Below are 17,785 nucleotides of genomic sequence, written 5' to 3' on the forward strand. Positions count from 1 at the left end.
AATATCTATAACAAGCAACGTAAGAAAGAAGGATACATTTTGGATTGCAGTTTGACGGTACAGTTCATCATGAGCAGGAAGGCACAGCAGCCTTGGGGCTGTGGCTAATGTGGCAGAAGTGGCAGGCACTTTGTTCACATGGTTTTGGACCAGGAACATGGACAAAGATCAAGTAGAAGCGAGGCCCACCACGTTCAGAGACTCTTTTCTTCTAGCCTGCTCCCCACTAAAGACTCCACCACCACCTCCCCAGACAAAGCTCCCAGGAGAACAAGCGCTAAAACACAAGAGCCTGTGGGGAAGTGTTCCACCGAAGCCTGGATCTAACACATAGCTCTGTGTCACTCCTGAGAGGTAGTGTATCATTACAAGGTCGCAGGTGTTGTGAAACACCCAATCTTGTGAGACACGGCAGAGAGAAATTGCTATTTTGTCAGAAGATTTATAGAGAGACGTCGGTGTGGCCCGTCTCCGTCCACCTTCCAACCAGACATGGTAAAAAGAGCATAGTGCAAAACCCTAAGAACCTGGCCTCTCGTCCGTCTCCCTGTTGCTGGTTTCAGGACCGATGCTAAGGCATGGTCCTCTGCCTTAATCCAGTCTTTCTACGGCAGATGTTTCTGGATCAATTTCCCCACAGAATACATGAGTGGGATTCACGTTTTGAAATTAACATATAGCCTGACTGTTTTCAAGTTATCTTGGCTCAGCTGATGGAGGAAAATATCTTTTCATTTTGAAGCACTCAATATGTGTAGGAAACGGGCCAGTTGATACAGCCTCTCAGCCACCCCTTGCCAGAGACAATCGTAATTTTTCAACCCCTGGGAACTTTTACCGCTGAAGAGGTGTGGAATAGAACAATGGGCCTTTGACTTGGAAGCCTGGTGACTTTGCTGAGATTAGTAAAAGTCATAAACATAAGTAATGTCCAAAAGTTACTTTTTAAGACTATAATCACATTGTAAGGAAATGGCCCTGAGAGAGAAGTACCAAAGCACTCTGCCATTTTCAAAAGCCAGCCAAGAACAGGTCAAGAAATTAAGTAAATCCTAGCCATTGACTTGAGAATGTATCTGGTAGCTTTACGGCTGACCTTTTGTTGGAAGAACAAATAGAAGCAGGGAAAGACTTAGAAGACGAAGGGTTATGGCTTCCGAAGATAAACACTGAGCAGGCAAGATTTATAAGGCAGGAGATGCATGAATGAGAGTCAGAAAGCCTCGGGGAGAAAGGCAGACTGTACTTCACTAATAAAAAAGAAGTGGAAGCTGATGCTGCAGACCGTTGCCGTGTATGTGAAAAGAACACAGGTAAAGGGAATCACAGTGGTGTTTTGGGTTATGCCAAAGCCACAGGATTCTCGCCTTTTTGCTTTGCCAGATGGTTGACAGAAAACTGGTGAGGTGGGGGTGGGGTGGGACGGGGCTAGGAGGTGGGGAAGGGAAGTGTGGGAGGATGGCTTAGGGAACAGAGACAAGAAGCAGAGATGTTCTCAGAGCAGTGTGGGTGATTCGAAGTTTCATAGCTAAGACTTTGGTAGTAGCAAAGACTGGGATTCCTTAGTGCCAGCCTTGGCATGTGTCATTGCCATTGGATTTAATGACTAACAAGTATTTATTTATCGATCTAGTTATTTATCTATTTATATTATTTATTCGTGTACCTGTGCATGTGTGTGGGCATGTGTGTGCACACCAGTTTTGTGCATGTTCAGAGGCCAGAGGGGGTCAGACCCCCAGAACTGGAGTTATAAGCAGTTGTGTGCCAAACCTGAGTGTTGGGAGCCAAATTTGGGTCCTCTGGAAGAACACCAAGCTCTCTTAACCCCTGAGCCATTTTCCCACCCCTTATTTAATTAATTTAATAAGCAGTAGAGGTATTTTCTCTTTTCGTAGCCAAGGAAAGCTGAGGTTATGACAAAGGCGACTGATTACCCCTAAGGGACCCACTGAGTGGTCCCCTGCTCTGCTCCTGTGCTTCATGTACATAGCCATGGCCATTTACACGACTTGGGTCATTTTTATGAACTGTGCGTCTACAAGATGGTTGTAGAATATTTGGCTGACATGAACAGCACATGGAGGGTTTATATATAATATCATTCTACCTCTCTGCAAAGTTTTCTCTGATGAAGTTATGCTCGCAAAGGGCTGAGAAATAAACTAGCCAGCCCCAAACTTGATAGTGCTTTCATGGTTTTCCTATCAGGTTTAGTTAGTGTATTCATAAAGAGGATTCAGCCTCAAACATTAGACTGTCTGTGTATTCTTTTTCTCATAGAGTTGGTTAAAGGATGGATGAGCCAAAGGTCTCCTCTAGGCCACTGCCAGACAACCAATCAAGGTTTCACCTCCCTGAAGTTCTAGGTGACAAGAAAAGGGAAATTTAGCCATCCCTGAGAAATACAAATACAAAGAGATCAACCTCTGTTACACCCAGACACACTCAGACCACACCTTTCTTCACACCCAGACCACACCTTTCCCCACACCCAGACCACACCTTTCTTCACAACCAGACACACCCAGACCACACCTTTCTTCATACCCAGACACTCCCAGACCAGGCCCTCCCTCCCTCCCTCCCCCCCTCCCTCCCTCCCTCCCTCCCTCCCTCCCTCCCTCCCTCCCTCCCCCCCCCCCCTCCCTCCCTCCCTCCCTCCCTCCCTCCCTCCCTTCCCTCCCTCCCTCCCTCCCAGTCAGAGAAACTGTCCTCACTCAGGGAACACCAATGCCAGAGAGATGGTGTAAGAAAGGGAGCATACAAGTAAATAGGGCCGACACATAGGAAAATAGACGTTCTGGTGACTTTCCAATTTTGTTTCCTTCCATTAGTTAGGATTTTATACCTAGCACAGATACAAATACAGCAAGTTGAATGTGTGCTTACAATTTACAGAGACTGATGGGTCCCTGTTCTCTCCACCTTCAGTCTCTTCCTTCTCTTTTGGTTTGTTGAGACAGGGTCTCAAACTGTAGCCAAGGCTAGCCTGAAATTCACTACATAGCCTGTGAGCACCCGACTCGCTAGCAAAACAGACGCCACAACAGGATCCTTCTGCACATGTTTATTGGGAGAGCTTGATTGCAGAGGCGAAAAGACCCTGAGCCCAGAACTGGCGCTGCTTATATAGGCCTAGGAGAGGCGTGTCCACACCTGATTGGTTATGCTTTCAGTACCTCATTTACATGTCTACACCTGATTGGTTATGCTCTTAGTACCTCATTTACATACCTCATTTACATATCTACACCCGATTGGTTATGCATTCAGTACCTCATTTACATGCCCTGGGTCAGGCAGTGACTCCGCAAAAAACTCTACTGCACATGCGCACATTGGTTGTTTACCCAAACTTATGGGTGGTGGCCAGCGTTAGCCAGCACCACCTTGTAATGGCATATGTGGCAGTAGCCCACGATGGCCTGATCATCAATGACTCTCCCAAACCAGGCTCCCAAGTTCTAGGATGACTCGTGTTCAATGACAAGAGTTCTTAATGAACCATATTAGCACGAGCATAGCACGATGACACGTGTATAGAGTCCTGGTCAACTCTGAGAGTTTTTAATGACATACATATAAAAGTACCATGATGAAACCATCACTTTGTAGGTTATCCTGACAAATCAGGGACGAGAAGAAGAAGAGATAAACATGCCATTTTAGAGGAATATATCGCGTGGAACATTTTCAATTCTAAAACTGTTTTTATTTTAAATTAGAAGTGGAAGATAAGTTCAAATGAATAAATGGGTTCGATCACCTAAAAATGTAACATTGCTAGGTAAAATATCTAGAAAACAAACGAAAATGTACAAAAAATGTAATATATTAGAAAAACTACACTACAGAGTGTGTGTTTTCATAATTTGATTGTGGGTGTGCATCCTCATGTGTGCAAGTGTAGAGCTCACAATAAAGCGTCAGGTATGTCTCTCTCTGCCTGATCCCCTTGACCTGGAATACCTCCTTACACCCTCAGCTTGCTGTTTTTGGCTAGGCTGTCAAGCACTTGTCTTTGCGCCTCTCATTCTTGGGACTATAGGCCACAGGGCCACGCCCACCTGCTCTTTGTTGTAGCCTTGTTTTTCTTGTGTGCTGGAGATTAGATATTAAGCTCCTGGCTAAAATTTCCTTCTAGAAAGCTGTGGACCCCAAGTCAGGACTTAACTCAGCCCTTTTGAGATCTAAATCTTTGTCTTCAGCTGTTCATGTGACCCCCGCCTTCCCGCTCTGGTGATAATACTGTAACGAAGTCTCTCCCATTATAATGTAATGAGATCTGGGATAGCTTGTTGAATTTTTCATGTAGAAATAGATGCATACTTTACAGGAAAGCCTGATGAGGAAGTTGAGGCAGCAATGCAGTCTTCTCTGCAAGCAGACTTTGCTTGAACATTTCCTCGCTACCTGACCAAGTAGTACATTACTTGTCTGACTAAAGGTGTCTCTTAGGGAAATGATTGGATTAGTGTTCAAGGTCATGGGGCAGCAGGAAAGATACTATGTGGACTGGGTTAATAAAATTATGTAAGAGATATCTAAAAGTTACCTAAAAGAGAGTCTGGAGATTTCTGTAAAATTATCTGATCTTTATTATCCATATCAAAGAGAGAATAGACTTGGTTGATAACCACTGCCCCAACTATAAGCAATTCCAATTCAAAAATTTTTTGTTGTCAATGGAACTTAGGATCCTTCTGCCTCAACCACCAAAGGGCCAGGAGGATAGATGGGTGTGTGCACCACCATCATTCAAAGGTGTGCAAAAATGACAGGCACCACTCAACACTAAGGACCTGATTAAACTCTGAATCACCATTGCAGTTTAATAACACGCAGGTATTATGAAACGGAAAGAGACTCGTCATACCTTAATCCATCAAGGCAGAATGCAAAGGATTGGTAAAATGAGTCTAGTTTGGTTTAGAAAGCATAAGAAGCCTGCAGCACAGGGCTAGGGAGCCGCGGGGAGTGACAGGGGAGTCTGCATGTTTTCTCAGTAGAAATCACAGGGGCGCTTCAGAATCCCTTTGGAACTTTTCTTTGTCATGTAGAATCCTGGGTGTGCTCTTGTCAAGCTGTCTTCTAATGAAGTCTGGGAGAAGAAGGGGAATTTCTCATCCATAGACAAGAAGTTCCCTAAAACCTGTGTGTTCCTGTCTTTTTCTGAATAATTTAGGTTTGCCTTGCCTATGACTACTGCACTTTGAGTAGCTGAGTCGACTGTAGTCTTGCCTGAGTTGTAGATAACCACATGCAAGCCACATCTGTCTTCCAGATGGACTTGATCTGGCTGCTACTGTGTTAAAACCCCATTTGAAGCATATGCCAGCATGTTGTGCATGGCTGTGCATGCACATGTTTGTGTGAATGTATATGCCTGTGGAGTCAATCTCAGATCCAATTCTTTGTGTGCTGGACACCGTGGTGTGCACATAGGTTACTGAACTGACACATCCCCATGTGGATATTAGAACAGAATACCCAGTACCTTCTTTCATTACTTTCTGCTTCTTTGCCTTGAGACGTGGTATCTTACTGAACCCAAGGCTTGCCATTTTTCTGGCTTGGCTAGCCTGGCCAGCAAGCTTTCAAGATGCAACTGTCTGTGACTCCCATGTATGTACAGACACATATAGCCACGTTCAGCTCCTATGAGTGGTTGGAAATTGAACTCAGGTCCTTGTATTTGCACAGGTCTGGACAGGATATAAATATTAGTCCCATTTTGAAGGTGAGATTGGTCAGGGAATGTTCTGGGGCTGAGTATTGTTTACTTTTTCTATCCCTGTGACCAAATACCTGATATGAAACCAGGTAAAACGGAGTGTTATAAGGATTTGTAGTTTGAGAGAGTAGCTATCATGGAAGGAAACCACTGAGGCAGGAGTGTGAGGCAGTTAGTCACAGGAATAGCCAGGAAGCAGAGAGAGATGAAAACCTCTACTCTTCCAACCCCCTCCCTTTTCAGTTAGAGACCATAGGTAGAAATGTGCAACCCGAGCAAGTGGGTCTTCCCGTCAACTGCAGCCTTTCTGGTACACCACACCATACCACACTCCACACATACCCATACACTCGGGAGAGAGAGGGGAGGGGGTGGTAGAGGGGGCAGAAGGGGGAGAGGGGGAGAGGGGAAGAGGGGGAGAGGGAGAGGGGAGAGGGGGAGAGGGGGAGAGGGGGAGAGGGGGAGAGGGGGAGAGGGGAAAAGGGGGAGAGGGGGAGAGGGAGATCACTATTATGTGTAGGACACCAGAGATGACTGCTCAGACATAGTTTGTAGGCAACTGATAGCCCTTATTCCAGCTAGCTAGGACCACACTCAAGTTTTGGGGGACCTAGATATGGCCCCAAATGTCCAGAATGCAGGGTCTTTAAAGGCAGAAACCACATCTGGGCATCTTGGTGAGCAATTGCAGGACAACTTCAGCTTGAAGCAAGCAGTTTTTTTTTTTTCATTAAGGAATTATTTTTATTTTTATTTATTTTTTATTATTTCTCCCCAAATAAGCTAAAATTAATCTGTAAAAATACCAAAAACACATTTTAAAATTCCAGACTGGTATGATACGTTTTATATGATTTAGAGCTAAAGATACGATGTCCAATTCTGAGAGAGACTCTCTAGACGTTTTTGATAGGAATTCACTGGTAGGAACCAGAAAGACATCTACTTCAGGCTGTGGATGCAGTTCAACATTATAGTCCATGCATGGCATGTACAAATCTTTGAATTCAAGCCCCAGTCTTGAAGAGAAGAAAGAAAAGATTTTGTATGTAATTCTACTTAGGTTTTAAAGAAGAGCTGCATGTTTGCTGACTGACAGGCAAACACGGATGACAGGATGAGGTCACTCTGGAAGGCAGGCATTTATACAGCGGGACCGCCACAGCTCTCATACAACAGATTCAAGCGCTTTATTCAGGTTTCTCTTCCTTATATTTTAAATAAAAGTACAAACACTAATGGTAAAAGTTGCAAACAGAACAGTAAGAGTGAAATAACCATACCATGGCAGGTATCGGGTGTCTGATACCTTCAGCCATAGGACTGAACAATTCACAAACCAAATTGACCTTTGGTCTGCAAACACTCGTGTCCATGGGAGCGAGTGGGCAGACCTCTGTGCCAGGGGAAGGCCACAGTCTTCTCTTTCACAGACAGTTTTAAGGGCACCGTGTAGCCAGTATTTAAAAACAGCAAAACCCAGCCAGCTCCTCCGACACCACTGTCAAGCTGCAACTCCAAATGCTTCCAGGTAATGTGGACACATTCCACTGGCAGCTTAGGGGAGTCCGCCCTCGAAGCCTCGGATCCTCCTGGTCAGCTGAATGTCTTTGGGGAAAAGCGTGACCCGACCAGCATGTAAGGAGAGGAGGTAGGCGTCCTCAAAGAGGTGGACGAGGAAAGCTTCTGCTGCCTCCTGAAGGGCCAACAAGGCATGGGCTTGCCACCATAAGTCCACACCACGGCTGAACTTCCAACATATTTCTCTTACAACCATGCTGAAAGGCTTCTTCCTGAACAAGAGGTCTGTGTTCTTCTGCAGAGTCTTGATTTCCTTAAGCCACATGAATTTCTGTCTTCTGCGCAGTGTCTGAGAGCCTACACTGGAGCTCAGTCGCGAGGGTCCGGGCGTCGGGCTGGAGGGTCTCCTCCTTGGGGTCTCCGGTTTGCGACGCGGGCCCATGACTGGCCTCGAGGGGCCGGGCCCCGCCGCCTTCCCTAAGCCTTCCTGGTCCTGCGGCCGAAACCCGAAGCAAGCAGTTTTAACAGAAGCTGGAGCCAGTTCCACATACACAAGAATTTAACAGTAGCTAAGCTAAGTTATCTAGGACAGCCTAACATTGGATTCCTAGAACAGAGTTGGATGGTTTTCCATGGGATTCTCCATCAAAGAGATTGAGTTCTAGTTGAACCAGAAATGGCCTCAGTAAGAATTGAAGATGGAGGAACCTCTGTACTGTCTTGCCCTGTTACCCAATGAAGATATTAATTCTAGTCCAGTTGACAGTGATGTGTGTGAGAGTTTGGGAAATATCGGATTGGTTTTATATAAGAATATTATGGGACAGTTCCAACCTCTAAGCTCTACCCAGAGGTCTTTTCAACAGTGTGAAAGTGAGGCTATATTAATACTTTATGTTACTGAGGTAAGACACTGACCAAGAGGAACTTGACAAGAAAGGGGTTTATTTCAGCTCGTGGCTCTCAGGTCACACTCCATCACTGAGAGAAGTCAGGTTAGGGACTCAAGCAGGAACCTGGAGTAGGAACTGAAGTAAAGACAATGGAAGAATGTTGCTTACTGGCTTGATCATCATTGGTTCATCCCAATTTCTTATAGCACCCAGGACCAGGGGTGGCATCACCTCCAGTCAATAGGCTGGGCCTTCCTGTATCAAACATTAATAAAGAAAATACCCAACAGGCTTGCCTACAGCCTGATCTTATGGATATATTACTCAGTTAAGGTTCCCTCCTGTCAGATGACTCTAGCCTGTGTCCAGTTGACATAAATCTAGCCAGCCCAGGTACCAGAAACATGCATCATAACTATCGGTGCTGATGAGCCCAGTTTCTGGAGGTCACATTATGAAGAAGGGATAGAAGGCAGAATGAAGGAAGTTGACATAGGATTGTCAGTGGGAGATTTAGAGGCTCCCTGAGTTAAGTGCTTGGAGACTTATCAGGGGAGCTCCCGGTGATGTTTAGGAAACCTTCCTAGAATAAAGAATGTTCAGGAGTTAACTTCACTCCCTTTAGTGCTGTTCAGAGAGCTGGGGAAATACAGGGAGAATTCTTCCTAAAGCGATGCATCTGAGGCTTCGTTTCTTTGTTGTTTAATAGATAAAATAGCTGCACACAAGGCCATCATTCTTGCTTTCTTTTCTCGATGCCCATATTTAGTTAGTAGGCAATGATCTTGGTACTGTTCAAGTCTCTAACCTGTGATACTGGGTTAACAGTTCGGCAATCCACTGTGCTACTGACTAACTTATACGCTGTTTATAGCCGAAGACAAGATGGAACTCTTGATTCATGTGACCTTTAACAGAACAAACAGCCAGCCAGAGGTCAGGAACTTCTGACCTAGCTGCTTGCACAGTGCCCAGTAGCTGGTGGCTTGACAACAAACATTGGTCATTGGTCAAATGTCCTTAGTTGAATGTCACTTGATGTCCACAGTTCTTGATTATGGGGGAACGGGAGGAAGAGTCTTGTTGTGTCCCTTTTGGTGGCAAGGTTGCTTCTAGAAATAAGCGAGAAAACAGGAGATCAGGGACAGGCACCCAGTCTGCGGTCAGCTGTGTCCTCCCGCCTATACGTTGATGACGGTTTTGTTGTGTGGAGGGAGTGATTTCCATGAAGTATCTTGTTTGGAAACATCAACAGAGGCTTCCAGATTGAGACAAAATTACAGACAGTACACCCTAAGCTCTCTGCAGTGCCGAGGAAATGATTTCATCTGATTCCGTATAGATTTACAAGCCAATGCACACAGCTCTGACACACAGCTCTCATGACTCATTGAGCATAGATGAATTCTAACTTGCATCTAATCTGCTCGCATTGTCAAGTGCTCTTTGAGCTTGTGAGTGTATCCTGTCTGGCACAGTACCTGCAGATCTGAAGGGAAAAAAAATAACCCAATCCTGTGGGTAGAGAGTGGGGTAAGGAAAGCAGGAGAGGAGGTATGGGGATGCTGGGCACCTGCCTAGGCCATGTGGGCACAAAAGATGCTGGTGTCGGGTTCTGGGTAGCTTGGTGAAGGAAGATCTGTGTCAGGGAACATGGTGGGACTTGTAGCTTGAGAGTGATTGTCTTACAGCAGGCCTGATTTTGGAGGAACTAGGATGTGACTGAGTATTTGCTATAGGATGAACTACAGGCCATTTGTATATAATCAGTAGCTCTCTCTCTCTCTCTCTCTCTCTCTCTCTCTCTCTCTCTCTCTCTCGTGTGTGTGTGTGTGTGTGTGTGGTGTGTCCTCTTAGTTACACTGAGGAGAACGACTCAAGGGCCTCTGAGGCAGTAGATGTTGAAATGATTTGAAGACAGAACCAAGCAGAAACCAACTCTATTTCTAGCCTATGGTGCCAAGGTACTGTTGGTTCATACAAAACTAAAGCAGTGCCTGTTGACCACTTTGACTTTGATATGACGCCCCAGTCCTCAGATTTTATGGACGGAGGGAGCCCCACACAAATTAGAAGCCCAAGGGATTGTGCTTGGAGAGGGTGGGAGGAGCCACTGAAGCTGGGAGTCGGGTGCAGGCTGGTGAGGTTTAGGGGTGACATTCACTAACACAGTGGTCCTCATCCTTTCTATCTCTGTGACCCTTTAAGACAGCTCCTCATGTTGTGGTGACCCCCAACCATAAAATTATTTCTTTTGCTGCTTCATAACTGTAATTTTGCTACTGAAATGTAAATATTTTTGGAGGCAGAGGTTTGCTAAAGGAGCCGCAACCCACAGGTTGAGACCTGCTGCATTAACAGGAAGGTGTACCCCTCCATATCCTTGAAGAACCTCTCAATGCTCCTTCTAATGAAGGCAGTGCAAGCGCAGGGCTAGCTGTGATGGGCAGGGCTGGCTGTGATGGGCAGGGCTAGCTGGGATGGGTGAGCGGCTCTTTCCTGCTCCCAGCTCTGCTGTGGGGAAAACTTCCTGCTGCTTTTGAAATGCTCCATGCTCTTCATATTTCCTTACACCACTTTAGCCATTTTGATGACTTTTGAAATGTGGCCATACACAGGCACGGTATAAGATCCAGTTCAGTCATTGCTTTGCCATTTGGGAGACAGAAATGACAGCACTAAGTAATTAACTTGTCATTGACTGTAAGATTTTTCCAAAAGTCTTCTGAATGGTCGCATGGAATCAAACCGTATGGGGTTGTGTCCTGAGCCAACAGATGAAGTTGAATATGCAAAATTTCAAAGGGTTACTTCTTTCAGTTGTTTGAGCAACACATTTTAATGGACAAAGTAATAATGATGGGCATGCAAGAAAGAGGTCCTGAGTTGAATCCCCAGCACCCACCTAAAGGCTGGGTGTACTATTTCCTTGTAATTCCAGTACCAGAGAAATAGAGGCAGGAGGGTTCCTTAGAGCTCTCTGGACAGCAGACATATTCAAATGTGCAAGCACATGTGCACACACACACCACACACACACATACAGACACACATACACACATGTATGCACACATGCACACAGACACAGACATACACACACATGCACACATATACACACACATAGACAGACGCACAAGCACACATAGACATATACACGCACATATAGACACACATGCACACACTTATGTACATACACATACATGCATCACACGCATATATACATAGACACATATGTACACATACCAACACACACATACAGACACACATGCATGCTCACACACAGACATACAGACACACAAGCATACATATACACACACATACAGGCACACATACACATACATACACACATACACAAATACACATACATATACACAAGTAACAGCATATAAATATTCGCTTCATTCAATTTCCAAAGCTTGTGTGCTTTGTAGAAAACATAATGCTGACTTTCCGTTTCGAAATCACAATGTTCGTAGAGAGGAGAGTACAGATCTTAGCATTAACATTTTTGTGAAATCGTTCTTACATAATTGCAAAACTGTTCTGCAAATATTCTACAGTCAGTACTTACATATCCCTAGAGAAAGTTTGGGGTAATGTTCAACAAAGAATTCAATAACTAACTATCTGTAATAAGAAGCATTTTCCTTGAAATGAACTAATTACTAGATGTTTTTCATCACAAAAATGCTCACACATGCAAAGGAAGAACACAACTGAAATTGATTTGGACTTCCAAAGGCTTTGTCAAGTGGCTGACAAAACCAAACGCACACTTCTTTACCTCCTGGAAGGAGCTGGGGTTTCTTTGACTCAATTTGTGCCAATTTTGCCTGGCCATCGGGTACCATGCTTGTTAGGGATTTCCTTCTGGAAAATTGTTCATCCTTAGTTGAAGAAATGAAGCAGTTGGGTAAGAGACACAGTTGTACGCATCTGAGGGATATTGGTGGAGGGCTGGGGCTTAATTGTTGTGTTGCTTCCAATATAATTAGGTCCTTGAACAGGGCGGTGCAATTAGATATGTTGAGGGGGCATAATTAGATGGGTGGATGATAGTGTAATTACATTCATAAGAGGGGGCTATAATTAGATGTGAAGAAAGGAGGGGGTATATTTGGATGCTTAGGTTGGGGGTATAATTAACATATGTGCAAGAAATTAAATTATGTGTGTGGGTGAAGTATAATTAAGTGTGGGCGTCCATCTCCAATGGTAGGTGAGGGGACAGAGAAATGACCAGTCTGGGTGCGGTGACGTGTGTGTTGATGTCTTTATGGTCAAATCCCTGAAATTTTCATGAGGAAATGTGGGCATATGTTTTGACATGGTGGCTAATAGCAGTTGACGTGGTGGTGACAACCTTTTGGGTCATTTATAAGGTTAGCAAAGCAAAACTTCTTCTTGTCTGACAAGATTTCAGCTCTCTACCTAATGCTGGCAGTCACTCTTTCAGTAGTCTCGTGATTTTTTTTTCCAGCTTTAAATTTGTAACTGGCAAGAAGAGCTTGCTCTCTGTTGCCATCAAAGAGAACAGAGGTTGGAGGGAAACAGTGGACTGAACAGACAAGTAACAGTGGTAGGACCTCATTACTCTCACCACCGACAAAGGCAAGAACCGTCCCCTCCAGCTTTGTCCCCTTTGTGTGGGGTGAACATTAGCACTAACTCTTCACTAAGAGGGCTCCACCTGATGTTCCATTTATAAGGAAACCAGCAAACCTCCACTTACGGCAGCGTGGTTGTCTCAAACTTCTAAAATGGTGTTGGTTCCTAAGTAGTTATGATATCCACCCTACAAAGGGGCAACAAAGAAAGGGTCTGGACCACAGCTAAAAGAGGAACTAGAAAGTGATGCAGGAAGCAAGAAGGAGGAGGAGGAAGGAGGAGGAGAGGAAGAGGAGGAGGAGGAAGAGTCAATATCAGGCAAAAAAAAAAAAATCAGCACTGAAGAGCATGACACCAAAGTGGGAAAGTACAGTGAGAATTCTAACAGTCAGATCTAACCTATAGTATCTGTTATCAGATCTAACCTATAGTATATGTTATCAGATCTAACCTATAGTATATGTTATCAGATCTAACCTATAGTATCTGTTATCAGATCTAACCTATAATATATGTTATCAGATCTAACCTATAGTATATGTTATCAGATCTAACCTATAGTATATGTTATCAGATCTAACCTATAGTATATGTTATCAGATCTAACCTATAGTATATGTTATCAGATCTAACCTATAGTATATGTTATCAGATCTAACCTATAGTATATGTTATCAGATCAAATCTATAGTATACGTTATCAGATCTAACCTATAGTATATGTTAAAAAATAATTGAAGGCTGTATCGTGCCTGCAACGTGGAAGGTTGAGGCAGGAGGATCAGGAGCTCAAGGCAAGCCTAAGCTACATCATGAGTTGAAGGCCAGGCTGGATAACATAGTGGACTCTGTCTTAGAAAGCAAAATCCAGCCAACTGGGAGCAAAGAGAAGCAGAACTGACATCAAGGAGAGCAATGGAAACAAGAAATGAATGCCATGTTTTCTTGTGGTTTTCTTGTTCTGTTTTGGCACTTTTGGTCCAGTGATGAACAGTGATGTGGACGTGTTTGCCAGATGAACCTCTCTCTCCTAGCTTCCTTTTGGTCATGGTGTCTCATTGCAGAAATAGTAACTGGACTAGGATACTTGTTCTAGACAACTGTTGTGTCTAAGAGCTGTGAGTAGGCGCACTGACCACTTTGTACCAGCATCTGAGGTCATAGCATTGGCTCTGCTGCTGGCCTGGGCGGTCCTCGACTCTGTTCTCCTGTGTAGACAGTGCGGGCAGGGGTGGAAGGGCAAATGCTTGGCTTTGTGAATGGCTCTGGTTAGCAATTTTTTCATTCACTTAATTATAAAGCCATTTAGGGGTGTACTCTATGGTGAAGGAACAAGCCCCCAAGCTTAGGTTTTTAGATGTTAATGGATTTTTCTCCCCACAGGCCAGGTTTTTGGCTAGGAGTATTTTCACAGTTGGCTGTTGGAGTTTGTTGCTGACACAATCTGCTAGCTCCCAAGGGTGGCAAGATCGCTCAATCGTTAAAGGTGCTTGCTGTCCAAGCCTGGTGGCCAAAGTCTGGTTCTTAGAACTCACCTAAAGGTGGAAGGAGAGAAGGAAAGGTACAGAGTCGCCCTCGGACCTCTCTCAGAGCACCGTGAGGGAAATTTGTACCCACAGCACAAGTTCAACAACACAGATAACTTTTTGAAAAAGTCTCCTAGCCTTCAAAAGTATTTCACTCTTGTTCCTGGTGCAAAACACCCGAGAGTTTGATTTTCATCTGCATCCATTTACTAAGTCCCTCAAGGACTCTCTACGGTGAGGAGCCCCGCCTCTGCTCAGTGTCTCAGCCCTGCACGTTTTAGCCTCAGCACTCTATATGGTCTGCCATTTTGTTAAAGCCTGGTTTGTGTTCTGCTAGATATAAGCTGTAGGAACTGGGTGTGCTCCAGCTTTCCTAACAGCTCCAGCTCACAATAGATGTTCCTCAATGGTTGTTGAATAAACATAGAACTTAATTACCAGAGCTAGAGAGAGGCCCAGGTGGTGCAGTGTGTAGAAGATTAGGTGTGACCCTGGTCAGCTTTGCAGATCACCTTCACCTTAGCGAGTGATAGGACTTGTTCTTCAGGTTTGGAGATAGATGAATTTGATCTGTCTGCTGCATCCAAAGGAAATTCCACTTTCCACCCAGAAAGAGCAGGAGAAGGGTCACTCATATTCACTCTTGAATTAAACGACATTGCCCCCATAGGCTCAGTCATTCGGACACTCCATCTCCAGTTGGTGGCACTGTCTGGGGATAGTTAGGAGGCACAGCCTTGTTGGAGGCCCGGCCTTACTGGAGGCCAGCTTGTGTGTTCACAGCCTCTCCTTACCTGCTGTTTTCTTCTCTTCATGCTTTCGGCTTGAAGATTCCTGCAGTCGTGCCTCCAACCAAAATGACTCTATCCCTCAGGGTCTACCCTTTAACAACTAAGGGGCTTGCAGCTTGCATGTATAAATCCTACTATTAGTGGGGGATGCCTGGAATTTCTCCCCTGGCTTAACGATCACGGCATGGCTATATAAGACCCTTACGGTGTATTCACATATTGACAGCATTTTTCATTTGGTATTCGTTATTCTATTCTATATCTGAGTAGATATGCGTTTATATAGCTCCACATCAGCAGACTCAGGTCAATTTTCTTACTGCTGCTCCTTTCCTGGTCAAGGACACCGTGGCCTCCGTGTTGCCCAGCCCCGTGGCAAGTTCAGCATTATTGCCCTTCATCTTTTAGGAGCACTCGGCTTACTTCCCTCCTTCTCAGTCACTGCCTTCCTTTTGCTAGGCTCCCTGAGACCTCTTCTCTGTTCTGTTCTGTTCTGACGCTGGGCTCTTAAATCCAAATACCTGATCTCTCTCCACCTTTCACTCCACACAGACCCGGCTCCCTGCCTGCTCGGTCACCTACTGGACAAGGCCACTTGGCAGCCACTTGACTTTCTCAAGACTGGGCTTTTAATCAGTCCCCCAGACTCGCCCCTGCTGTGATCTTCTGTAGCGCAGGAAACAGCTGGTTCTATGCTGAAGACAAAGGCACCTTTCCCTCATTCCTTTCTTCCCCTGCTTTCTTTCCTTACTTCCTCTCTGAACACCAGCAAATCTATTTGGCACTTCCTCCGGAATCCCTCCAGAACTGAGGGCTCTCTTCACCTCTGTAACCCTATTTCAGGTGACTAAACTCCCGGGATATCACTGACAACTCCTCCCTGGCCAGACACCGTTGAGCTTGTTCACACTTCAGCACGGATCACAATGCTACCTCTCTGACTCTCATCCTGGAATAAAACCCACTGTCTTCATGGTACCTTACCCGGCTCGCTCACCCAGCTCCCCACTCGAATCTTTATTCCTCTTCCCCTCTCCTCCTCCCCTCGTCCTGCTGACTTATCGTTGCCTTCTGCAGACAAAAGAGGCTCTTGCCCCTCTATCTCACCCCAGGAATGTTCCCTCCTCAGGATCTTTGCACGGGGGTGGGGGGGGGGTGGGGGGGGTGGGGATGGGGGGAGCCTACCCCGATCTATGTTCACACATTCTCAAGTCCTACACACATTTGCTCGGGGCTTCCTATGTGCGTGGCTGGTCACCCTGCTGACCTTGCAGTTCCTCTCAGGAAGTCTCTGGACTCTCTCATGCCAGTCCCCTGTCTCTCTCCAAAGACCACCTCACCGTCTGTTCCACTGTTTACCTTTCCACATTCCTTCACCCTTCTCTATTTTCTCCAGCATAGTGTGAGTCTCAGGGGCACAAGGTTTATACTTGGTCTCCACCGCTCATGGGTCCCAGCAAACCTTGGTGGGGTATACGCACCAGCCTACATGAGCATCCGAGCTTAGCTCTCCATCTCACTGATATGATAGATAGCACCGTGGTTCAAGTGTTGGTTCTAAATGCGCCTTTGAGGAATGACTAAGAGAAGTATATGTTGTCCTGAGTGAAGCTGTCGGATGTTCTCCACTGCCAGCCTCTCCTCAGGCACCCCACTCTGACGTTTATTGGGGTGATCACTGGGGTGGTAATGCAGGCGATTCTTTTCTCCCAGTGGACAAATACTTAGGCATTATGCTTCAGACACCACCAATATTTATCACAAGTATTTATGTAGCTCTGGCTGCTCATTTTACTACTAGAAATGAAGGGAATAAAATCTCATGTTAGACTAATTGTTTCCTTCAGCTACCAATGAAAGCAGAGACTCTTGGGAATTTTTTTTTCCTGGTTGAGTTATTACCTCATGCCTAGGCAAAAACCTTCTACTGTATATTCTTGAGCTAATTCCATTTTATCTTTGATATAGTCTGTGTTATTTGTATACCACTCAGCCAGCATGGCCTTTCAATCTAGTTGTTTCCTAGACTAGTCATGTGTTTACAAGGTCTTTCCCCCAAGAACTCCAACAACTGTGTTCTGTTCCAGTCACTTCAAGGAGCTCTGGTACCTGGCAGTTCTTGCTGACCCAGCTAGAAGGGGCCAAATGATTCATTTCACTCTCAGGGACTATTATGGGTTTCCATATTCCCCGACACTATAAATAGTGCCCCAGGCTGGAGCACTTGGGCACACAGAACATTCTCTTTGCAGTCTAGCTGGATATTTACAGGAGAAAGTCACATGCTGTCTGGTTTGACACAAGTCACCTGTCCCTTGATGTCTCCTGAGTTCCACACAGAACCACCTAGGGTGTTCTGCTTATAGTAGTTCGTTTTCTTCCAGCAAACATTATTGCCTCTCTTTATGAATGCATGCGTGTGTGTGTGTGTGTGTGTGTGTGTGTGTGTGTGTGTGTGTGTAAGGCCAAAAGTCAACCTTGTGTGTCTTTATCAGTTGGTTTCCATCTTAATTTTGAGGGAAGGGAACTGCACTTACCCTGAAGCTGATGATTCTGGCTTGTTAGTGAATGCTGGGATCTCCCTGTCTTCAACTTGACCCCCCCCCCCCCCCGCTCCATGTTGGGATTTCAAGTACACACAGTCACATCCAGTGTGAGTACAAGAGCGGCTTACACTCAGGGGTTCATGCTTGCCGGGCATACACGTTA

At 45.2% G+C, this 17,785-nt stretch overlaps 2 protein-coding genes across 4 annotated transcripts in view; one reads left to right on the forward strand and one right to left on the reverse strand.

The window, feature by feature from the left end:
• Positions 1–17,785, forward strand: part of St8sia1 (ST8 alpha-N-acetyl-neuraminide alpha-2,8-sialyltransferase 1) — a 142,911-nt gene that overhangs the window by 62,159 nt on the left and 62,967 nt on the right. The gene's annotated exons all lie outside the window — the stretch shown is intronic.
• On the reverse strand, positions 6,927–7,752 carry LOC147003769 (histone H3-like centromeric protein A). 2 transcript variants are annotated; one of them, XM_085839551.1, is made up of 2 exons: positions 7,431–7,752; positions 6,927–7,287 (listed from the first exon to the last, which is right to left on the reverse strand). In XM_085839551.1, the coding sequence occupies exons 1-2, from the start codon at positions 7,698–7,700 to the stop codon at positions 7,201–7,203; spliced, it is 357 nt and encodes a 118-aa protein (XP_085695677.1). In that variant the 5' UTR covers positions 7,701–7,752; the 3' UTR covers positions 6,927–7,200. The 2 variants fall into 2 exon arrangements, with proteins under 2 accessions (XP_085695677.1, XP_085695676.1); XM_085839550.1 differs by having other exon boundaries at positions 6,927–7,724.

Source organism: Mus caroli, unplaced genomic scaffold (assembly GCF_978045245.1).
Source record: "Mus caroli unplaced genomic scaffold, Mus_caroli_1 scaffold_7, whole genome shotgun sequence".
Lineage (NCBI taxonomy): Eukaryota > Metazoa > Chordata > Mammalia > Rodentia > Muridae > Mus > Mus caroli.